General features: G+C 39.9%; 5 protein-coding genes across 8 annotated transcripts; 2 read left to right on the top strand and 3 right to left on the bottom strand.

The window, feature by feature from the left end:
• Positions 1-14: 14 nt before the first annotated feature.
• On the bottom strand, positions 15-4,236 carry LOC126616638 (uncharacterized). 4 transcript variants are annotated; one of them, XM_050284717.1, is made up of 10 exons: positions 4,220-4,236; positions 3,788-3,980; positions 3,396-3,494; positions 3,236-3,285; positions 2,928-3,067; positions 2,647-2,755; positions 2,200-2,483; positions 2,035-2,113; positions 490-1,881; positions 15-358 (listed from the first exon to the last, which is right to left on the bottom strand). In XM_050284717.1, exons 2-10 carry the CDS (start codon positions 3,874-3,876, stop codon positions 243-245), a joined length of 2,358 nt encoding a protein of 785 aa, XP_050140674.1. In that variant the 5' UTR covers positions 3,877-3,980; positions 4,220-4,236; the 3' UTR covers positions 15-242. The 4 variants fall into 4 exon arrangements, with proteins under 4 accessions (XP_050140674.1, XP_050140683.1, XP_050140668.1 ...); XM_050284726.1 differs by lacking the exon at positions 4,220-4,236 and adding an exon at positions 4,062-4,213 and having other exon boundaries at positions 3,788-3,927; XM_050284711.1 differs by lacking the exon at positions 4,220-4,236 and having other exon boundaries at positions 3,788-4,213.
• A 1,834-nt stretch (positions 4,237-6,070) lies between these two features.
• On the bottom strand, positions 6,071-9,290 carry LOC126616617 (heat shock protein 83). The gene is made up of 4 exons (XM_050284691.1): positions 9,016-9,290; positions 8,538-8,679; positions 7,952-8,232; positions 6,071-7,863 (listed from the first exon to the last, which is right to left on the bottom strand). The coding sequence occupies exons 1-4, from the start codon at positions 9,151-9,153 to the stop codon at positions 6,313-6,315; spliced, it is 2,112 nt and encodes a 703-aa protein (XP_050140648.1). The 5' UTR covers positions 9,154-9,290; the 3' UTR covers positions 6,071-6,312.
• A 1,835-nt stretch (positions 9,291-11,125) lies between these two features.
• On the top strand, positions 11,126-13,955 carry LOC126616628 (glutaminyl-peptide cyclotransferase). The gene is made up of 11 exons (XM_050284701.1): positions 11,126-11,504; positions 11,600-11,656; positions 11,748-11,783; positions 11,977-12,041; positions 12,206-12,269; positions 12,511-12,628; positions 12,774-12,871; positions 13,099-13,169; positions 13,299-13,326; positions 13,520-13,574; positions 13,695-13,955. The coding sequence occupies exons 1-11, from the start codon at positions 11,226-11,228 to the stop codon at positions 13,805-13,807; spliced, it is 984 nt and encodes a 327-aa protein (XP_050140658.1). The 5' UTR covers positions 11,126-11,225; the 3' UTR covers positions 13,808-13,955.
• Positions 13,956-14,792: 837 nt separating this feature from the next.
• On the top strand, positions 14,793-17,199 carry LOC126616606 (probable serine/threonine-protein kinase At1g01540). The gene is made up of 7 exons (XM_050284682.1): positions 14,793-15,520; positions 15,589-15,690; positions 15,766-15,888; positions 16,009-16,170; positions 16,295-16,418; positions 16,516-16,735; positions 16,881-17,199. Exons 1-7 carry the CDS (start codon positions 14,949-14,951, stop codon positions 16,937-16,939), a joined length of 1,362 nt encoding a protein of 453 aa, XP_050140639.1. The 5' UTR covers positions 14,793-14,948; the 3' UTR covers positions 16,940-17,199.
• Positions 17,181-20,279, bottom strand: LOC126616597 (probable polygalacturonase). Its single transcript, XM_050284675.1, has 5 exons — positions 20,059-20,279; positions 19,281-19,604; positions 18,777-19,072; positions 18,179-18,249; positions 17,181-17,961 (listed from the first exon to the last, which is right to left on the bottom strand). Exons 1-5 carry the CDS (start codon positions 20,077-20,079, stop codon positions 17,258-17,260), a joined length of 1,416 nt encoding a protein of 471 aa, XP_050140632.1. The 5' UTR covers positions 20,080-20,279; the 3' UTR covers positions 17,181-17,257.
• Between the last annotated feature and the right edge of the window lie 1,947 nt (positions 20,280-22,226).

The raw sequence follows: 22,226 nt of genomic DNA, 5'->3' as shown, positions 1-22,226 counted from the left end.
ACAAAATCGAGCCAGAATCGTAAAGATAACTTTTCTCCCCCTTTTCTTTAAGCTTCTTAAGCTGCTGTTCTATTTTTGCCTTTTTCGCGTCGTTGTTTTCCTTGTACAGAGTCATATTTCAGTAGAAACTAATAGTCAAACTTGAAGTGAACACCGAAATATTTACAGTCGCATCATCTACAGATTGGTAGAATCAACGTATAAGCTGATGCCGTAAAGATGTTCGTTAACCGCTTTGTTTCTCAAAGGTTGTCCGAGTATGGCCGGCCAAGGTAGAAGCCTGTCCCCGCCTTGCGCTGAGTTTCTTGCAGAGGGGTGTTGAAAGTCAGATCATCACTGTTCCCATAGACACGAAACCCTGAAAACACCAAAAGCAACGGAAACAAATATTACTACTGGATCATACTTTTCCGAATTATGACAGCAGGTAGAAAGCTCGAAAGAGATTCGATGCCAAAATATCAGATTAACTAACTTCCCACATCGTACCTAGACCTGGCATTTCGAAAGATCCATGACTTGGTGGCTGGTAGTTCAAAGGAAAATCTTGAGTAGGGCCGAACTCCTGCAAGTAACGAGATTGATCACAAGGACAATGAGTCATTGCACCTCCGGGACACCCACTAAGTTGGTGTTGTGGAATCCTTCCTGGAACGTGCATCTGCAGCAGTTGCTGGTGTTGTTTTGCAAGGGAGTGATGGACAGTGCTGGGGAGTATATTAGTAGAGAAAGGATGGTGGGATGGGACGGAGGCCTTGCGAGCTTGAGCTGGATGAGAATCTAATGGACAAAAAGATGTTTGCTTCGTCTGTCTTGATTGTATGGTTCGTACCCGATGAAATGTTGCAGGGCTTCTGTATGCTTGTAGTTCTTGACTGTTACTGTAAGTCCCCAAGCCAGTGACAACATTATACGAATTACAGAAGGAAGTGGAATCTTCTGAACTCAGTTGAGTAGATTTTTCATCTTTGAAAATATTCAAGCCTGTTAGATTTGTAGAAATAGCAAACGGTGAACTTGAGTTTACCCCATCAGCTTTGACTGGACTTCCTTCAATTGTGTTATTGTCCTTTTCGGGTGTAAACTTGAAGTCATCCGCTGTAATTAGGCTGTCCTCATCGGGCAAAAGAAGCTCAATGGGAAAACTCTCCGTATCATCAATGCAGCTGACAGGATTGTGTATCAACCCTGGGTCAAATGGAACACCGGATCTCATTTTTTCGAGCAAATCATTAGAGGCCAACTGACTTTCCCTGCTCTTACTTTTCTCACCAGAGCTTGAAAACAGCATGTTTTCACAATCCAGCCAAATGAGTGCATATTCGTCAATAGGAAGTGGGAACTTGCATGGTTCTGAAACATCATTCCTTGCCGACCTTTCTAAAGAGCTTTGCTGAATTAAAGAAGTTGCATCAGTTGATTGCAATCCCTTCCCAGAAACTGTATCATATGATGGTTCTCGGGTCAAGTCCTTTGACACTCCATGAGCTATAGATTCTGATCCCGGGTCAAATTGAACACCCAATCTGAGTTTTTCTACAAAATCATCAGAGACTAACTGAGTTTCCCTGCCCTTACTTTGTTCACCAGAGCTTGAGGACAAGCTGTCTTCCCCATCCATTGAAATGAGTCCATATTCTTCAGTGGTTGAAGGAAAGACATATTTATCTGCAATTGGAAGTGGCAAATTGCACGGTTCTGAAATGCCATCCTTTCCTGACCTTTCAACAGAACCTTGTTGAATGAAAGAAGATGCATCAGTTGATTGCAATCCCTCTCTGGAACCACCGTATGATGGTTCTTGAGTCAGGTCCTCTGAAACTTCATGAGCTATAAATTCAGACCGTTCACAGCAAGATATGCCATAGCTAGGCGTTTTCTCTGGAGAAATGCAAAAAAACATTAGCTTCTCTCCATATTTCAGCAGCTAATGCAAGTTAAAATTTAATGGACAGAGGTCAAAATGTTCAGTTGAAACCACAATTTCCACAAAATATTAAGCTACTAAAGAACAATCAACATTTGCAACTCTACCTGTAACATGAAACTGGTGAACAAATTTAGAACAACAGATTTCAGGGTCCTCGGGGTGAATTGTGGTCAGATCAGAATGCTGCGGGCAAGACATTTAACAAAGGGGTGAGACAGAAAAATGATGTTCAAATTTAGACTAATAAGTTAGTTAAGCATCACGCATACCTCTGGTATGATCGAATCAATTAAGAATTTTGCTTCAGTATCCTCGTCAACGGATATGACCAGGAGACCTGGGGATAATTCTTGTCCAGATACAGGAGTTTGTTGAGATGCACTGTTGGAAGAATTGACAGGTGAAGCAGGGGAGACTACACGTTCCTCTGATGTTTCACATTTGTTTCTTGTACTGTTGGTAGAATCCTCAAGAGGCAAGCCAAATTTGGAAGTTTCGTCATGCTCGTTTGAATTTTGAGTTTGCTTCTCTTGAACGGCGTTTTCCTGTGCTTCTGCCACCAAACAAAACTGATAGTCAGTAGTTTACATTTGCATTAGGAAACTTCTTCAGTAATCCATCAAAGAAGCAAACTAAAAGGGCAAGAAAGCACTACATAACTACAACCCAAAACTTGCAGTATTTTTAAATGCAATAGCACAAGGAGATCGTCGCACCTCTTGTAATGTTTCCCTCCTCTTCTTCCTTCTGACTTGGACACTCGGAAGAACCAAAAGTCTCATCATTGTACGAATTCCAAGGGTTTGTCCCCAAACGATTCACTGCCTGAAAGGTTATAAATTAAAACTTTTAAGTAGATGTCTTTAGCAACACCTTCTAAATCCATGCAAATATATAAGGACCAAAAAAGGCTAATGAGAATTACTTAATTAAAGACATCGTACAGGCTTGCCTAATGCCGTAGTTTGAAATAGAATAAGAAAGTTATCAATCAGACCTTATAGAGTTGTCGAGGACGATATGGTTCTTTGCTCTTATGGAGTAGGTGAGGACTGTTTTGCAACATGGAAGCAGAATCCCCAGGAAAGCGCCCATATACTCCCAGTTCGTGCCCGTTTCCCAGAAGTCCACGATATTCTGAGTTTTGCAACAAACATGTCATTTATGTACGTTGTCATGCCATCTTTCACATGGACGCTCATTGTAAACAGAATCAAAATGCAAGAGTATTCTCCAAATACAGAGAGAACAGTTCGCAGAATGCGGAGGGCTAAAAACAGTGTTAGGAAACCATAAACTACACACCTGAATCACGAGAAGGTTGTGACGAACGAGGACACACAGAATAAAGTTCACTGTTCCAGGACAATCATCAAAGTAAAAGCATAAGAGCACGAACCAATAGCTAGCTATACACAGAATAATTTCGAAAAATATGTAAACAACCAAGCATTAAGTATTGTACCTTAAAATCGAAGATTCGATCCCACTCGGAAGTTTTATGCTTGCATCCACATTTGCTAGAGAGAACAAAATATCCCTACTATATGTAATCCTTGAATGTCTGAATAAAATTCAGAAAATAAAAAACAAGTTATCAGCTAATTAGGCTAATATCACGGCATTTAAGCAGGTTTAGTGACTTCAGTAAAAACAAAATCACAAAAACGAGAATATTTTCTCGGTAACCAAACAGAAAATTTGAGCAGGATTAATTCACTTCCTCCATTTTCTCGGTATCCAAACAGCAAAATAACAATATAACAGTAAAAGTAGCATATTGAATATTTTATTAGGAAGATCAGCTCAAAAGATTATAATAATGCAAAGAATACTTAAAAAGCGATATTAGATTACTTGGCGAGGTCTTGTGCGTCAGATTCAGAGTGCGGAAGTCGACCCTTGTCCTCACTTTCCGAGCTCATTTTCCCGGGAAAATCCGGCATTTTAACCAGTCACTTCAAATCAACTGCAGATTTTCTGCCTCCTCCACAAACCTTCAAAGATCAAGATGCAAAAATATGCAAAATCTTCAATACTCTGTGTTTCTCTGTACAGACAGAGAAATAAGAAGCAAAAAATTACTAGAAAATTAAGGAAATAATTACAAAAAAAAAAAAGAAAGCAAAACTTTGACAATGCTGACGAAATCAGAGTTTCCAGTGAAGTATGAAACTCTTCGTGTGCAAAATTTTCCGGGAAAATATCTTAGGGTTTGGCGAAATGAGTGTTTGGTTGGCGAGAAAGTGAGAGAAAATTCTTGAGAGAGAAGATTATGATGAGCACTACCTGGTTTGTGTTGCCTTTCTGCAGAGCTATCGCCAATAGGGGAAATATGCATAATGTACGCATACAAGTTTTGCGGGAGAATAATCCGCTGCGGAGCGGGTGAGGACGTACATAGTGTAGCTTTGACGGGGGCTTGCCACGTGGGACAGAAACGCCGAAGTTGCCCGAGTTGAATCTGTTTGACCTGGTTGGGTATTTGACTTTTGGTGACATGGGAAGACCACATTGGTTGGCCCCTTTGAGGAGCATTGCAGCGCCCAAATATGTCCTTGTCCAAAACTCCGATTTGGCCGGCTCCATTGAAAAATAAACAAAAAAATGTGTGCCAAGTGGGAAAAAATCCTAACCACGTCATTTGTACAACATGTCCCACAAAACGTAAATTTTGTGTGTGATGATTCAACCTAATTACAAATGGTACTTTATTTATATGAGAGCTCGTCTAATTAGACCACAATCAAATATTTTCTTGATCAACCCGAAAACATAATAATTTCATTTATCGATGGTTTCATTTTTTAGAAACAATTTTCTTTAGGAAAAATTGAACGCAATAAAGACGGAAATTTACATGAAATCGTATGCTCACTTGTACTCTTTTTATTTCGGAACTACTTGTTACCGATTGTTTCCTTATTCGAGTTGCCTTTCCTTCACTCTTGCAACTTTGCAAGCAAACTACCTAATTTTGGCCATACGGAAGTTATAAAAAAATAAAATAAAATAAAATAAAAAAACTTAACCAATATTTTTGTTTAACCAATACTAACCATAGAGTTTTTACCTTAATTGGAGTGGTAGAAAGTATGAAGGCATTTGCCATTTTTGGGAAGGTTGATGGAGACCTGCAACTTATTGTTCCCCGGTCAAATAAATAAGACGAAACGTGGTTGAACAGGGGAGAATGAGGATCCCGAAAATTCTTCAATTACAATTGTTCTCTTATATCGTGTGACTATAATTTATTATAAATCTTTTTATTTAAAATAAAATATAAATAGTATCTGACGAAAATTAACCATACAATATATGATGAACGATTATGATTGAAGAATTTTCGAGATGAAGATCCGGGGATTCTCGTTCCGCAGGGGAAACCATCACTGCATAATTGAAAATTGTACACTGAAAAGGTAGCCGGAAAGTGACAGGCCGTACCAAAAGGACTGTAAAAATTCAAATCGAGTTAATTGACTGGTAGAAAATGACGTTTCATGGAAATTACATCCCCACCCTCCGCCCCCGAGCAGAGAAAACGTGTGCCCCAAGCAAGCGTACCCTGGGCCTCGCCTACCATCAAACTCATGCGGCCTTCTAATATCAGTCCAAGGCATAAACAAACGACAACATGATAATTGGACATGTTGCTTGGCCCCAAAATTAGAGTACGACATGTCGCATATTACATTAGATTAAGCCAGCAAATGACGTATTTGCACATTACAGGGCTGTGGAACTCAGTCGCTCTCAACTCAATCCAATTTTAAACAGTTTGTTTGAAAGGATTTTTAAAATTAATGAAACCATTTTTTATGAAATTATTTTTAAACTTGAAAAGCATTTTATGTATTTTTTATAATCAACGTGTTTTTTTTACGTAAAACACTTCGTTTTTTAAACATAAAAAAAAAAATTTTAATTATGTAACCTATTTTAGTTTCATTGAGCCATTGAGCTGATCGAAACAAAGTAAAAACTCGTCCAAACCTAACTTGACCAACTTCGCCAACTCGGATCTCTTCTGTAATAAGTTGAAACCCCGAATTCAACCCAAACCCAAATCGATTTTTAACCTAAAGCCAAGAAGGAGAGTAGGTAACAATACAAGTGAAAAAGAAAAAGCACAAAAAATATGAGAAACTCAAAATTATATTAACATTATCGAGTATCAGAATTAACCACCATCAAGTTTTGACACGGACTGAAAACTGACAACACAAAATTAAAAGACACTACAAGATTGACACACCACGGGGGGACAACTTTCATCCAATAAGACCGCGACACCTACCAACAATTAGGTAAACCAAAATACCCGAAATATCCACAAACTCAAATGACATCCCAATTGACTCCAAAACGCAGAAACTGGCTTAGTCCACCTCCTCCATCTTGCTCTCCTCAGCACCGTCCTCCTCCAGAGCAGGCATGTCAGTATCATCGCCGCCGGTCTCCTCCTCCTCAATGCTCAGCCCCAGCTTCAACATCCGGTGAATTCTCGCCGCGAAAGTGTTGGGGTCATCCAGGCTGAAGCCGGAGGTCAGCAGAGCAGTCTCGAACAGCAGCAGCACGAGGTCCTTCACGGATTTGTCATTCTTGTCAGCCTCCGCCCTCTTCCTCAGCTCCTCCATGATTCCGTTGTCCGGGTTGATCTCCATCGTCTTCTTGCTCGACATGTAGGAGCTCATGCTGTTGTCCCGCAGCGCCTGCGCCTTCATGATCCTCTCCATGTTGGCCGTCCACCCGTATTCTCCGGTCACCAAGCAGCAGGGCGAGTCGACAATCCTGTCGGAAACCACCACCTTCTCGACCCTGTCTCCCAGAATGTCCTTCATTGTCTTGCAGAGGTTCTCAAATGACTTCTTCTTCTCCTCTTTTGCCTTCTTCTCTTCCTCTGTCTCGTCATCGAGTTTGAGACCCTCCTTGGTGGCGGACACCAGCTTCTTGCCGTCGTATTCCTTCAATTGTCCGACGGCATATTCGTCAATGGCATCCACCATGTAAAGAACTTCGTAGCCCTTCTTCTTCAGGCGCTCCAAGAACGGAGAGTTCTCCACCGCCTTCTTCGATTCTCCGGTGATGTAGTAAATGTCCTTCTGACCCTCCTTCATTCTGGTCACGTAGTCCTTCAGGCTTGTCAGCTCGTCACCGCTCTTGGTCGAGTGGTAGCGGAGGAGATCGGCCAATTTGGCTCTGTTCTGGCTGTCCTCATGGATGCCCAATTTCAAATTCTTGGAGAAGGCTTCGTAGAACTTGGCGTAATCCTCTTTGTTCTCAGCAATCTCATTGAACATCTCAATACATTTCTTCACAAGGTTCTTCCTGATCACCTTCAAAATCTTGTTCTGTTGCAGCGTCTCACGAGAGATGTTGAGAGGCAAATCATCCGAATCGACGACACCCTTCACGAATCCGAGGTACTCCGGAATCAGCTCCTCGCAATTGTCCATGATGAACACCCTCCTGACATAGAGCTTGATGTTGTTCATCTTCTTCCTAGTGTCGAAAAGATCGAAAGGAGCCCTCTTCGGGACGAAGAGGATGGCCTTGAATTCGAGCTGGCCTTCGACTGAGAAATGCTTGACAGCAAGGTGCTCCTCCCAGTCATTGGTCAAGCTCTTGTAGAAGGCAGCGTACTCCTCCTTGGTGATTTCTTCCGGCTTTCGGAGCCAGATGGGTTTCTGCTTGTTGATGAGCTGCCACTCGTGAGAAACCTCCTTGATCTTCTTCTTCTTTGATGTCTTCTCCTTGTCCTCATCAACCTCCTCAACATCTCCTTCCTCTTCCTTCTTGGTATCTTCGTCTTCGTCGTCACTGATCTCCTTCTCGGTAGTCTTCTCGGTCCAGAGATAGATTGGATAGCTGATGAACTCAGAGTGCTTCTTCACAAGATCCTTGATCCTCCTCTCTTCCAAATACTCCAACTGATCACAATCACAAAAACGCATTAATACCCAACTCTTCTTCTTAATTATATAATTAAAGACTTAAAACATTGGCTCAATTCTTTACCTGATCCTCCTTGAGGAAGAGGGTGATCTTGGTGCCCCTGCCGAGCGGTTCGCCATTGACATCCCTTGTGACAGTGAAGGAACCACCAGCCTGTGACTCCCAGATGTACTGCTCGTCGTCATTGTGCTTGGTGGTCACAATGACCTTCTCAGCAACGAGATAGGCCGAGTAGAAACCGACACCAAACTGACCAATCATGCTCACATCGGCTCCGGCTTGCAATGCCTCCATGAATTCTTTGGTTCCAGACCTTGCAATTGTACCCAAGTTGTTCACCAAATCTACAGAAACCAATTGCAATCAGATTCACAGCTTATTAACATAATCATAAACGATGACTACGTAATTAACAAAACGCCAAGAATAATTAGTTAAGCATTCCATAACCAAAGTTCTGATTTTTGAACAATTGTAAGCGTCTACAGAAACAATCATACAATACATATAAACAGGGGAGCCAGCTTAAATACAGAATGCACAATTTTACTAATCAAAAGGTATATGCTAATGGATTTTCTTGGATTTTCTCGAAAGCCAAACAGATCGATAAGAGAAGTAAGGAAGTGCAATTTACACAAATACATACCTGCTTTGGTCATGCCGATGCCACTGTCAATGATTGAGAGGGTCTTGTTAGCCTTGTCAGGCACCAGCCTGATAAAAAGCTCCGGCTGAGCATCGAGCTTGCTTTTGTCTGTGAGGCTCTCGAAACGAATTTTGTCCAAAGCCTAAGAGAAAAACAAAAATCAATCAATCTCAAAATCCTACAAATTCCAGATCACACTTTATCGCGGAAACAAATTTTAAACCAGAAACAAGATTATTGACCACAAAACATAGTGATTAATCACTAAATTGTGGAAAAAAATGAAACCAAATCAATATTAGTTGTAAATTAAAGAGCAAAAACCAATACTACATTGTCACAGAACGTATTATACTTCGAAAATCAGGGTTTTAAACGCCAACACAGCGATTTATCGAAAAATTGGGGAGGAAAATCGTACAAATTTATACAGTGAATCGAAACGAAAACATGCAAGAAACGGAGAGGAGAGACTCACATCAGATGAATTGCTGATGAGCTCACGAAGGAAGATCTCCTTGTTGCTGTAGAAAGTGTTGATGATCAAGCTCAGAAGCTGGTTGATCTCGGCCTGGAAGGCGAAGGTCTCAGCGTCGTGCATCTGAACGTCGGCCATCGATCAAGTTTTCCGAGAAAATGCAAGAAAGCGAGAGAAAATTCGAGCTTGTTTGCGAGAAAATTCGAAGCGTCGCGATTGAAAGAAAGCAAGAGATAGATTGACGATTGAGATTGTCTGATGGTTGGGGGAGAGACTGAGGAGGCTCTTATAAGGAAGAGGACTCTGGTTCTGGATGCTTCTACTCTTTTCTCGACTTGTATAATCTCCCGCGTATGTTGGGGTCCAAAACGCTGCCGTTTCAGGGAGAATGTTGGGATTTGATGGTTTTACGGCGTCGTTTGGGGTTGGTTTTATTTGGGGGAATGTGAAATCGAGAATGTTCTGCTTCGTTATGTTTTGTCGATTGCTCAGGAACGTTCCTACCCAAGAAAAACCGCTTTTATATGACGTCATCGCGGGCTCTCCCGCACCTTCGAGGGCTAAACGGGCTAATGGCTAGACCAGGTATTTTTAATCCGATCTCTTAACTCGATTCTACCCATTCATTAAAATTATTATTTGAAATAAATAGTTTAAAATTAATAAATATAAACTACCAAAAATAATAGATATGTTGAATTGGGTATTTGGTTGTTGTGGCAGAGGGTTTCAGAAGATAGTGAGCGTGGGTGATAAGAAAATTAGGATTGAACTTTTGTGATAAAGTTTGTTAGCTAACAAAATTAAAATTTTTCGTTAACTTTTCGTTAATAGCATGCATGTGAGCCTTATGTATGAGATTAATTTTGTCATGTCATGATTTTTTTGCAATTGTTGAACCCTCGTTAACGTAAACAAATAAGGGGCGTTAGGTTTTGAATTTCATTGGAAGGAAAAGGGGATGATGAATTGATTAAACTGTTCTTAGCTCATAGTTAATCAAAATTTACAATAACGGAGCAGGAAAAGATCGCTTTCATGATACATGACAACACTTAAATTACAAAGTTAATCTCACACATAAAGCTTACGTACATAATATTGACTGGGATTTAACAAATTTTTTTACCACGGGAGTTATTTTTTTATGGGTAATGTTAGGAAAACTAAATTTGTAAACTAAATAATGTGATACCAATTGGAATGAGCACGTCTGTCAACGCTTAAGTCATAATCTAATCAATTTCTATGTCATTTAATTTGTAAAATTTAATCTACAAATATTATCTCCCTAAGACCATCTCCAACCCTGGGCTAAAAGCCAAATTACCCCCCCAAATTACCCCCCAAACACTCTCCAATCCATGCTAAAATTTTAGGCTAAATGCCAAATGCTATTTCTGGGCCAAATACCCCCCAGCTTTCCCCCCGGGCTAAATGCGAAATGTTTATCGGAATTTAAATTTTTTTAGATTAAAATGTTCATAAAATTAATTTACAATAATCTACATATTTATTTTTTTTTTAAAAATTGATTTAAGAAAAAAATTTAGGCTAATTTCATTCTTTAATAATTCCGGGCTAAAATTTTAGGGTAGAAGGGTTGGAGCAGAAAAGATGTTTCTGGGCTAAAAGCTAAATTTTCCGGGCTAAAAAATTTGGCTTTTAGCCCAAGGGTTGGAGATGGTCTAAGACCATCTCCAAACCTGGGCTAAAAGCCAAATTACCCCCCCCAAACACTCTCCAACCCATGTTAAAATTTTAGGCTAAATGCCAAATGTTATTTCTGGGCCAAATACCCCCAGCTTTCCCCCCGGGCTAAATGCCAAATGTTTATAGGAATTTAAATTTTTTTAGATTAAAATGTTCATAAAATTAATTTACAATAATCTACATATTTAAAAAAAATGATTTAAGAAAAAAATTAGCCTAAATTCATTTTTTAATAATTTCGGGCTAAAATTTTAGGACAGAAGGGTTGGAGCAGAAAAAATATTTCTGATCTAAAAGCCAAATTTTTCGGGCTAAAAAATTTAGCTTTTAGCCCAAGGGTTCTAACATTACCTTTTTTTTTCTTCCATTAGTCTACAAATTTGGCCTAATAAATATTTCGGCGCGTGTTACCGCAAGCATGCCGTTTCCACCTGCAAACCACTCGAGCACAGCCTTTTACCTCAAGTTCTCAACCCCACTTTCTGATCCACCGGTTCATGGCCACCGGTTCGCTTAGGAGGAAGCTGAATAACAATAAGCGGTCCGACCGCAGGCCATACAATAACGCTCCCATGGCGGCCTCTCGGCCCAGGTCGCTTCCGAACTACAGGAAAATCTCTCTGATCCTCGCCGCTTTTCTCATGCTCGGCGTTCTTATTCTCCTCGGCATTTCGTCGAACATGTGGAGCACCGTCATCTACGCCGACGTCTCCCCTGGACTTTACTCGATCGAGGTCGTCCATGAGTTCCCTCACGATCCCGACGCCTTCACCCAGGTATCTTCGATGCTTAATTTTTAGATTTTGGATTTGGAAATTGGTTTTCAATTTTTGGAATTTTAGGGTTTTTTTTTGGATTGCTTGTTCTTCAGGGGCTACTTTACGCTGGAAATGATAGCTTGTTCGAGTCGACTGGGCTTTACGGGAAGGTGAGTTTGCGCCCTGTTGGTTGCTGGTGTTAAATTCGACATACATTTTGTTTATGTGATTTGGATTCATATTTTCGTTCAATTGTTTCAGTCATCAGTGCGCAAGGTTGCGATTCGAACCGGAAAGGTAAAGACTTTCAATTGATCTTCTTGATTTGTAGTTAAGTGGGTAACAAGTTTTATCGGAAGTGACATATGAAAATTTCTGGTCAGGTTATCTGTTATTGCTGGGAAATCGATTTAGTTTGATGCTTGGTTGTGACATTGCTTAAATTGAGATTGTTTATGCGTAATCCGGTTTTGTTTTTTGATACATACAGGTTGAAGCACTTCAGAAGATGGACCCTTCTTACTTTGGGGAGGGATTAACTCTCCTTGGTGAAAGGTCTGAAAAGAAAATCATGTTACTTACGTTTTTCCGTTGATTTATTTAATAGTGAAGTGAAAGCGGATTTGGTGTTTTGATCATTCGATCTGTATTTTTATGATATGATTGACCTCTAAGGAGTCCAAGAGTGCTGATCTAGTCATTTATATGTTCTTTTGTAGGCTATTCCAAGTAACTTGGTTGACGAAAATTGGTTTCATATATGACCGAAAAAATTTAACCAAAGTTTGTGCTTTTCCTTTATTCCTTTTGAAAATACTTTTATCGTTGTATAGTTTCATTATACGATTCTGCATCTGCAGTATTTGAAGTTTTAGGTTCAGTGCATACGTATTCAATTTGTCGGATGCTAAATTGATCAGCATCAATCAATTCTAGTAATTTTGACATTCAATTGAGAATTGATATTCCAGTGAAATGTAGGTCTTAATCCTTAATAACTTGCTTGACGTTTTGCTCAACGCAGTTTGAGAAGTTCACGCATCAGATGAAAGATGGCTGGGGACTGGCTACTGATGGAAAAGTGTTGTTTGGAAGTGATGGCAGTTCAGTGTTGTACAAGATTGACCCTCTAACATTAAAAGGTTTCTTTGTTTTTTCCTCTATCTATAATTGTTTCATTGTTAGCCCGTATCTTATCTTTTTATCTCCTCCAAATTAGCGGTAGGACAATTTTCTTGATGATTGTGTTTTTTATTTATAGTAATAGTTGTGTCATATCTCATGCAGTTACGGACAGACATATGGTCAAATATAAAGATCAAGAAGTGCACAACCTCAACGAGTTAGAGTTTATAAACGGCGAAGTTTGGGCAAATGTATATCAGGTCAGTCTTTTCATCAGCACACATAAATCCATGTCAATGGAGCATTGGCATATGACATGACGTGACTTCCTTAGAGCGGTTAGCAGTATCTCTGCTACCTGTGGACAATAGAAATGATCAGTTGTGATGCGCAGATGGAAAAAAAAAAAAAAAAAAAACCCGCGTATTAGAATGCTTTATTCTGCCTTGGATTGGCTTCTTGAAGTTTTGTGATCTCACTTATGTAGACAGATTGCATAGCTAGAATCTCACATGAAGATGGTAGGGTGCTGGGATGGATCGTCCTTCCAAAATTAAGGTTTTTATGTTCATTCATTTTCCTTTATTTAATCATTAGTTTTTAGTCTAAGTATGAGACGTATCATGTTCTGTTTGTTTTTCTTGTTAATCTCATTTAATGGCTTATATGTTATATTATCACTTACAGGGAAGGCTTACTAGCTTCTGGGAATCATGTAAGCCCTTGAACCAAAAACAATAAGTTCTCCGTTTATGTTTTCACGGTTTTGCTTTTTTTTTTTTTAAATGTCGATTGGTATACAACGTATGTTCTGTATGGCTTCCTTGAAAGTGACAGCTCGTTCGTTTTCAGAACCATACATCTCAAACTAATAATTTACTCATTAGCAATTTGACATACTTATACAGGGTATAGATGTTCTAAACGGCATTGCATGGGACAGTGACAAAAACCGTATATTTGGTAAGCTTATGTTGAACTGGAAGCGATCGCCATTGTTAGGAAGAATTGATATTTACTCTTTTAGTAGGATAGAATTGTGTTGTGCAGTCACTTCTATTGATACGTGTTGTGTGTTGGCAGTGACCGGAAAACTATGGCCAAAGCTTTACGAGATCAAGCTACATCCGATGAAGAAACAGTTCAAAGACGGGGCCATTGAGCGGCTTTGCATGCGGAGGCCATTCAATTTTTGAAGATACTCGGCTATTGTTGTCCAATTTGTGGTATTGGAACTCTAATTCTAACAGTTTTATGATTGTGAAAACGCTTACTTGTATCATGAATTTGGTCACAAATAAATGTGGCAGTAGAGAAAGAAGCAAAATTTGTACAAAAAGAAAAGTATTCGTGTCGATTTATTGGTGTGGCGGGGAAGTATCAACCTATCAATGAGGGGAGTTCTTTGTTCTGGACGCCGGATCACATGGTTGTCCGTCCAAGGACTCATCGGATGGAACTAGAACGGGGTGGGTGGCGCCGGAATACAGATTGATTTGGAGAAATTTCGAGAAGAACGAAATTCAGAAAAAGAAAAAAACCCATTGAGCGGCTTAAATGTTAAAATGGTTTAGTTATTTTATTCTATCTGTCAATTTGGTCCAGTGTTTTCAATTTGGCTAAATTGTTCTCCGTGTTTACTTCAGTTAACCAATCTGTTAAATTATCATTATAATTGAGACAAAAATATAATTTGATTGTAGATCCATTAAATGCCAGCGAAATCAGATAATCAACGACGATGCCTCAAAATATTTTCATGCCTAGAGTATTGCAAATTAGTTGCACAATAGCTTTTAGGATTACAATTCTCTTGGAAAATAAACAAAGGATTTGAAAGACTACCCAAGACGGAGTTGACGGGGTTCATGGCATTACAATTTTGTCCTTGCAATGATGGGGTTATGGCTTTACATTTTTGTCCTCTCAAATGCAAGACACACATATCAATTTTAACGGTCCCTTAATAGATCGTTTAAGATTGGCTAACAGAGACAAACATGAGGATCAATTTGGCCAAGTTAAAAACACAGGAACTAAAATGACCGATTGGGATGAAACACAAACACCGTTATGACATTTAAGCCAAATAGAAATGGGCACTGTTGAAGTGGCCGAAGACGATTGGTTGATTTGTTGGGAAGAAAATCTGGTACCAAATCCTTGCAGATTTTTCTCGCTGCTCCCGCTGGTTAGTTGGTACCTGAAAATATTTGAATTTTACCCAAGTGATTTGGATGATCCCAACTTCCTGTGTCAAATCTCTTTTTACTGCTATTTACCAAGCTCCATCTCCATTTGCTCTCTCTCTCTCTCTCTCTCTCTCTCTCTGTGAATATGTCCTCCAGTGCCTTGTCTCTCAAGAAAAAGCTCTTGAAGCCGACCTCATTTTTCGGTGTCAAATCATGGGTTTTGCTTGTAATCTTCATAGCTCTATTCACAGTTATCACTCTCATCATCTCTCTGCTGTGTGTCATCCATTACCGTCGACGAAAATCCTCCAAATCCAACTTCCGTCTCCCGACTCCCATTGTTTCCAAAACTACACACAATGGTTATTGTAATTCATCCCTGGACCGGAGGCTGCTTTCGCGTAACATGTCTGATATTGAGATGAACAGCGGGAAGCTGCAGCAGCACGGGCGTGTGTTTTCCGGTCAGTTCGCATCTCCTCAGGCTAGTGGGAGAATCCGAAATAGTAATGTGATGGAGTTGGGACCGGTTTCTATGTATTCACAAATGGTTAAGGATGTGTGGAGGGGCAAAAAGTTTAGTCTCAAGGAGCTTGAGGTTGCAACGAATGGATTTTCGAAACAAAATCTGATTGGAAATGGGGACTATGGAATTGTTTATCATGGCATTCTGTTCGATAATACGCTCGTGGCAGTGAAAAGGCTAGTGAGTGACAGGTACTCAAGTTCATCGAATCCATATATTTTCAACAATTAAAGTGAATGCTAAAATGTTCAATGAACAGATTCCAAGTCGACGACTTCATCGCAGAAATGGAGGCAATTGGGTTTGTGAGGCACAAAAATCTTGTCAAGTTGCTTGGATACCACATCGAAAGAGCCTACAGGTATGCAAATTTTTCGTCATTGCACAATTTCCGATGTTCGAAAGGCAGCCAATGATTTGATTTTTCTTCTACCAGGTTGCTTGTGCATGAGTATGTAGACAATAAAAGTCTGCACCACTGGCTTCACGAATGCTCGAAACTAGTCAGCCCTCTAACGTGGAGCATTCGGTTGAAAATAATCCGAGGAATCGCAAAAGGGTGAGATCCTGCGTATCTAATTTTATCTGATTAGACAAATTTGTGGGAAAAGGCTTTGTTGTTGTTGTTGTTGTAGACAAATTTGTGGTTATATAATTTGAAGTGACTGTGTTTCTGCAGATTGGCCTACCTGCACGAGGATATAGAACCGAAAATCCTACACAGAAGCCTAATATCTAGCAATGTGCTGCTCGATCACCAGTGGGATCCTAAGGTCTCGGATTTTGGCCTAGCTAAGCTCTACAATCCCGAGTGGGGAATCACTATAATGGAATCATTAGGGTTAGTTTCTTTGCTCGCGGAAAAATCTGTATGCATATATGCCTGCTGATGTTCGCTATTGGAACATTATCAATATCAGTTGTTAATGATTTTATTATCGTTCTCGAATTGCATGGAAGTTCAGTTACATTGCTCCGGAATATGCTTCTACCGGTGAATTCACTGAGAAGTCCGATATTTATAGCTTTGGAGTACTCGTAATGGAGATCATAACGGGGAGGAGACCTATAGATCGCAGTCAACCCCAAGTATGTATAAGTTCTTAATTTCGAAACATGTAAGATGTAAGGGTTTGTTTTTTCGGTTCAATATGCGAGTACTTAAACAATGACTATTCGCTTGCAGCCATATGTGGTTGAATGGTTAAAGTCCATGGTTGCGGGACAGAAAATTGCTTGCGTGGTTGACCCTAAAATGCCAGAGAAGCCATCTCCGAAGGAGCTCAAAAGGGTACTTTTGGTTGCTTATCGTTGTGTTGATCCCGATTCAGAACATAGGCCTCAAATGGGAGAAGTTGTTCACATGCTTGAGCTCCGTGACTTGATGCTCTGCGATTCAAGAACAGGTATTTCCTTTCAATTAGCCTAAATTCGTAGATTCGGAATTTAATTTCTGCCTAACTTCTGAATATGATGTGTTTATTTTTTCCTTCTCTGCAATGAAAAGGACCAATGGCTTAAGAGACAAACTTCTTGTCGTTCTATTTGCAGAGAAGAAAGCTTCTGCAAGAACAAAGCATCTGCAAAATTGGCACAAGAAAATCCGTTGAAGTTAAACGAATAATCCTGAAACTCTCATGAGATTCCTCACCAGACATAACATTCATCAATCAGGGACGTTCATCCATAAGATAAATGGAATAATCGAAAATCATCGTAGAACGAAGATTTCTTGTACATTTATTTTATGCAGTTGAGATTGTTAATTTGCTTAGTTTTTGACCAATTAAGACTGCTTGCGGTGATTAATTAGTGAAACGATGGAGCATACATAGCCTATGGAAATAGAAATAACGAAATTTTTTTTGCATTTATTAAAATTCATACTGCAATGTTCTTAAACGTATAAAAATTCCCATCTAACACACTCAGAAGAAGGGGGTGCTTGCAGAGCAAGTCACCAACTCAACATCCTCGATCGCCAGCCTATCCTCAGGGAAAGCACAATCAACCGCTTCTTTCTGCTCGGGCAACAAATCGCACGCCTTTGGGGTCACGGTGCTTGTGATTCCCTCGACATCAGTGCAGTTCCATTGCAATTTCTTCGCCTTCTCAGCCAGTGTGATGGTCACGTTCGAAATGCAAATTCCCTTGAAGGGATCATCATGGATTCCATCCAGCCTTGCTGAAATAGTAACATTTTCTGCCACAACCTGCTTGTAGTTGATGTTTGTAATCTCAGGCAACGCTTTAGGATCAAAGCCGGGGTCAGGGTGCGATCCATAAGAGCCGGTCATCCAGAAAACGTACTTCATCGTCTTCAAGGTCATTCTTCTCACATAAATGTCTTTGACATAACCTCCTCTTCCGACGGCAGTTTTGATCCTCACACTTGATTCAGTATCAATGGCTGTGATGTCCTCAGCTCTAACATCGCGGATTCCACCGGACATTTCACTGCCGAGGGCAATGGTGGCACTGGAAGGTGAAATGCAAGTGAGCCTTCTGATCACAAGGTGCTCCGTCGGGATTCCGACTTTGATTCCGTATTCATCAAATCCACTCTTTACTGCAATGCAGTCATCTCCAGAGACTATGTAGCAGTCTTCAATTCTAATTTGTGAACAAGAATCTGAAGGAAGCATAGAGATTTATAGTTAATTAACAGAAAGGTCATTGGTTCGAGGCGTGGAAACAGTCTCTTTGCAAAGTAAGGATAAGGCAGCGTATGATAGACGTTTTCCCTGAGCCTTATTGACTTGGGGTCGCCCTTTAATCATGTTCATTTCCCAATTAAGCACTAATGAGCAACAACAAGAACAAATTAACTGGCAGCAAAAATAACAAACCTGGGTTAATCCCATCGGTGTTGGGAACCTCGATGGGTGCAAGGATTGTGAGCCCTTGAATTGTTATATTGCTGCAAAATTAGAACAAGATTAATGGTAAAACACATTGAGGTTTTTGGGTATCCACTCCGTAATATATTTTAACCATCCGAACCATGTCTCTCTTTAAACATCATTCACAGATCATCTATGCACAAAATTAGACAAATTCAAAACCATTAAAACATTCATTTATAGCAACAACAAAAAAATGGACGCATACGATTCTACAAAGAAACTCTTAACCCGTAATACATTGATGATATATTTTCAGATTTTGGTGATTTTAGGTTGACTGTAGAAATAATATTTGAGATAAGACAGTTCGAATTGTTGAAATACATTACAAAATAAACCTCACAAAAACTTGTGTCAAAAATTGTGTAAAAACAATAATAGCACGGATCCACATACAATATATATATATATATATATATATATATATATGCATGTATAGTGCGAGGAATTTTTGAGAGTAGCCATCATTGTGACGTGAGTAACACTACCACATGTTGATGCGGCTGTCGTGCGTTAGTTTAAAAAAAAAGAGTCAAATTACCTGCTGTATATGGGATGGACAAACCACGAAGGAGAGTTGACCAAAGTGAGATTAGAAATTTGGATCTGATCAGAGTACATGAGCTCGATCACGTATGGTCGGGTGCTGTTCAAAAGACCTTGTTTGAACTTTGCCCACCAGGAAGCACCTTGGCCGTCGATGGTGCCGTTGTGACCGGTAATTACGACGTCGGTGAGGTTTGTTCCGAAGATGAGACTGCTAAACCTTTCACCGGGGCCATCTCTGCCTTTCCCGTATGAAGGCAGTGCCGGAAGATGAGGCCACTCTGACTCATCCTGTGTTTAATATGAGAAATATACAATCATTATCTACCGGTCACCCGACTAGCGCCAAACTCCGTTTAAAACCTAAGCGTGAAACCCTATCCGTCTTTCGACTAGCACGGTTTAGAACCTTACTTATGTCAAACAAGCCCAAAATATATATACCAAAAGAAAAACAACTGAAGAAATATCACACAAAACAAAGACAACACATTCAAACCTGAGTTGCAAGAATAACGGCATCCTTGTGGAGGAAGAGAGTGAAGTGGCTGGTAAGGTTGAAGCTCCCGGTAAGCCACCTCCCCGGCGGCACAATAAGCTGCGCTCCGCCGTCAGATGCCAACTGGCTTAGATGACCGACGGCCGCCTTGAAGGCCTTTGTGTTGGAAGTTTCTCCGTCGCCAACGGCTCCAAAGTCAGTCAAAAGAGCACTGTGCTTTCTACAGTTAATGGCCGAGTACTTGACCGTGTTCGAAATCGGGTTTCGACATTCTGCCGCTGTTAGGAAGAGTAATCCCAACGCAGCAATAATCGCAGAAGCAACCTGTAATGGTTCAAAACAACATAAATTTGTCAATAAAATATGTAGCAAAATTAGCATTCTAAACAAAATATGTAACAAACTAGACCCGTGGCAAGCGCGTCCTCATCCCAGTAATTTAGATTAGACTGAAATATAATACTAAACTTAAAAAATCGGAATGATTTCGAAAATTCCCTATTGGGAAAATTGATAAAAACAAATTACAACATATCATACATGGTTTCATTCCTAATTACACAGTAGTCTTTTAGAATAATTCAGGTTGGGCCAGCAAGTGGATAGGTTGGGAGCAATATCCGTGTTGAACACTGGGACGTCACTTTCAAATTTGACAAATGAAAATGACACTGCTCAAAGTTGAAGGTTTAACCCCAGAAAACAAGCAAATTAACACACAAACACACACACACAAAAAAAAGGATTGAAATCATTTGTGGAAAAGAGGAGAACTTACATGAAATTTTGAGGACACCATTGTCTGAAAATTGAGGAATTGTAGAATAATGTTGTAGAGCTTAGGAAGGAGGATAGGGAAGTTTATTTATAGGGGTGTGATATCCACACACCCCATTTTACTTCTCACACACCCTTTTAATTTTCGGGCTTCAGATCGGATGAATTGAAAAAGATCAACGGATAGAAATTAACAAGGGTATGTGAGAAGTAATTTGGGGTGTGTGGATAGCACACCCCTATTTATAAGGGTGCAGTGGACTCCTATACATGGGTAGGATATCTAAACCTCTATATATAAAAGGAGAAGGTAAAAATGGTGAAACTTTCATAATATCCAACTCACCCTTCTTTTATTAAGATTTGAAAAATAAAAACCTAGATAATAAGACTATGGATGGTTACGTTCATTATTTTTCAAAATTTAATTTAATAAAAAATTAACATCTAAAATAAGTTAAAAAAAAGAAGAAAAATAATAAAAAAGAGTTAATTGCTAGACACGTAAGTATGTAGCAAGAGGCTAATAAAGAGTAAAGAGCGGATACGAATTAATTACCACCTGGAATTAAAGGTAATTACCTCCATTTACGTAAACAAATTAAACCATTACGTGCAAGGAAAGTTCAGCTTTGCTTATGAGTATGGACCATACAAAACTTACCGCACAAAGCAAAGCAACCAAGCACTTGCGCACGATGGGTGTTCGATCCGTGAGACGGTTTGGCGTATTTCAAAGAAGCGGGCAGCCACAAGTTGGGCATCCCTTTGCACCCAAAAGCGTATCCAAGAAATATTATCTAGACGAGGTAGCTTGCAAATTGGTATTTCGTGGAGTTTTGATGGGTCTGATGGCATTTGCGAAGTTATATTGCATGTTTGTCGACATATGCCAACAAATTTCAAGTGAGCAAGTTAACTTGTGTCAATAGCTTTTGAGTGAGCATGTCGACAAACGATAACGACAACGACAACATATGCCTAGTGAGCCTATTGACATATGTTCGTAGTAATGCATACAAAGGCATGAGGTTTGCAGCTATCCTACCCCGTGCTCCTAAAGTCAATTCGTCGAACATCTAGATGACAACTTTCAAGAGCATCTTATATTTTTAAAGGGCAAGACCCGACTTTTTCATGAAGGATTTTCTAACCAGACACGCCTTGCCCTAAAAGGTGGATCCTCCTCTGTTTGTTCCCCTTTCGTTTTCAATACGAGTTCAAGCGTCAAGGCAAGAACCCGCATCTTCACATTCTCCTTTTTTCCTTATGAATTATTTTCCACCATTGAATTAAACAAATCTTTAATAATTAATGAACAAAAACAAGTAAAAATGTGCATAATAAAAAACGAGAGTATGAATATCACTGTTTACCAAGTGAAATACTTGAAAAACAATTCTCTTTGGGCTTTTTGGGCTCAACTCATTGGGATTAATTATTATTATTTTTTCTTTTTTTTGGCATACAAGATAATATATTATCCGGGTAAAGATGCCAAAGATAAAGAAACCTAACCCGAGGCAAACAAGCCAATAACAACAACTAGAGAGAAGTAGTACAAGAAGGTACAAACGACACCGCATCTAATTCTAAAATAGTCACTCCTCGTACTACCAAGAAGAGATTAAAGAGGATAAGGAAGACCATCATTACACAGGACATGCACAAGGGAGCATGGGGGTCTGTTGACCCAAATATTATCACATACCTCCCTACTTTGCCGCGATGCCAAGAGATCCACTCCCATATTGGTCGATCTTGAAACCCAATACCAGCGGCAGTCATGAAAAGCCTCCCCCAGTCCTTTGCTCCGCTCTAGAATTGGGAAAGCTTCCTAACTGCCCATCGTAGCCAAATCTCGAGGACAGGAAATAGATTCGAGAGAGTCAGATTCCACGATGACATAATTCTATCCCATATTTCTTCCTAGCGTACACCCATGCAGCACAACCAATGCTTTCGCCACAGCCGTAGTAGAAGCTGTCACCTTATATCTGCCCGCTGCCACAAACCTGCCCGCTTCATCTCGAGCCACCACACCCACAAAACCCGAACCCCAGCTCTTTATCCAGCCGGCATCCACATTAATTTTAATAAATCCCGCACAAGGAGGAGCCCAATGAACAAACGGATACCGTACCTGGGACAGAGACCGGCAAGCTAATG

The sequence above is a fragment of the Malus sylvestris genome, chromosome 1, assembly GCF_916048215.2.
Source record: "Malus sylvestris chromosome 1, drMalSylv7.2, whole genome shotgun sequence".
NCBI classification, from domain to species: domain Eukaryota; kingdom Viridiplantae; phylum Streptophyta; class Magnoliopsida; order Rosales; family Rosaceae; genus Malus; species Malus sylvestris.
The sequence above is the reverse complement of the archived record's forward strand: the minus strand, read 5'-3'. Positions and strand labels throughout refer to the sequence as shown.

What these genes read in the sequence shown, in the direction of transcription:
- LOC126616638 (XM_050284717.1), bottom strand. Translation starts at nt 3,876, where the DNA reads ATGCCGGATTTTCCCGGGAAAATGAGCTCGGAAAGTGAGGACAAGGGT. An exon ending in GACGCACAAGACCTCGCCAA is followed by an intron (nt 3,495 to 3,787) that starts GTAATCTAATAT and finishes AATTTTATTCAG; the next exon opens with ACATTCAAGGATTACATATA. An exon ending in ATCGAATCTTCGATTTTAAG is followed by an intron (nt 3,286 to 3,395) that starts GTACAATACTTA and finishes GTCCTGGAACAG; the next exon opens with TGAACTTTATTCTGTGTGTC.
- LOC126616617 (XM_050284691.1), bottom strand. Translation starts at nt 9,153, where the DNA reads ATGGCCGACGTTCAGATGCACGACGCTGAGACCTTCGCCTTCCAGGCC. An exon ending in TCATCAGCAATTCATCTGAT is followed by an intron (nt 8,680 to 9,015) that starts GTGAGTCTCTCC and finishes TTTTTCTCTTAG; the next exon opens with GCTTTGGACAAAATTCGTTT. An exon ending in CATCGGCATGACCAAAGCAG is followed by an intron (nt 8,233 to 8,537) that starts GTATGTATTTGT and finishes TGGTTTCTGTAG; the next exon opens with ATTTGGTGAACAACTTGGGT.
- LOC126616628 (XM_050284701.1), top strand. Translation starts at nt 11,226, where the DNA reads ATGGCCACCGGTTCGCTTAGGAGGAAGCTGAATAACAATAAGCGGTCC. An exon ending in TTAACTCTCCTTGGTGAAAG is followed by an intron (nt 12,042 to 12,205) that starts GTCTGAAAAGAA and finishes GTTCTTTTGTAG; the next exon opens with GCTATTCCAAGTAACTTGGT. An exon ending in TGACAAAAACCGTATATTTG is followed by an intron (nt 13,575 to 13,694) that starts GTAAGCTTATGT and finishes GTGTGTTGGCAG; the next exon opens with TGACCGGAAAACTATGGCCA.
- LOC126616606 (XM_050284682.1), top strand. Translation starts at nt 14,949, where the DNA reads ATGTCCTCCAGTGCCTTGTCTCTCAAGAAAAAGCTCTTGAAGCCGACC. An exon ending in CACATCGAAAGAGCCTACAG is followed by an intron (nt 15,691 to 15,765) that starts GTATGCAAATTT and finishes TTCTTCTACCAG; the next exon opens with GTTGCTTGTGCATGAGTATG. An exon ending in ACTATAATGGAATCATTAGG is followed by an intron (nt 16,171 to 16,294) that starts GTTAGTTTCTTT and finishes ATGGAAGTTCAG; the next exon opens with TTACATTGCTCCGGAATATG.
- LOC126616597 (XM_050284675.1), bottom strand. Translation starts at nt 20,079, where the DNA reads ATGGTGTCCTCAAAATTTCAT. An exon ending in TGGTGTCCTCAAAATTTCAT is followed by an intron (nt 19,605 to 20,058) that starts GTAAGTTCTCCT and finishes GAACCATTACAG; the next exon opens with GTTGCTTCTGCGATTATTGC. An exon ending in CCGTTATTCTTGCAACTCAG is followed by an intron (nt 19,073 to 19,280) that starts GTTTGAATGTGT and finishes TATTAAACACAG; the next exon opens with GATGAGTCAGAGTGGCCTCA.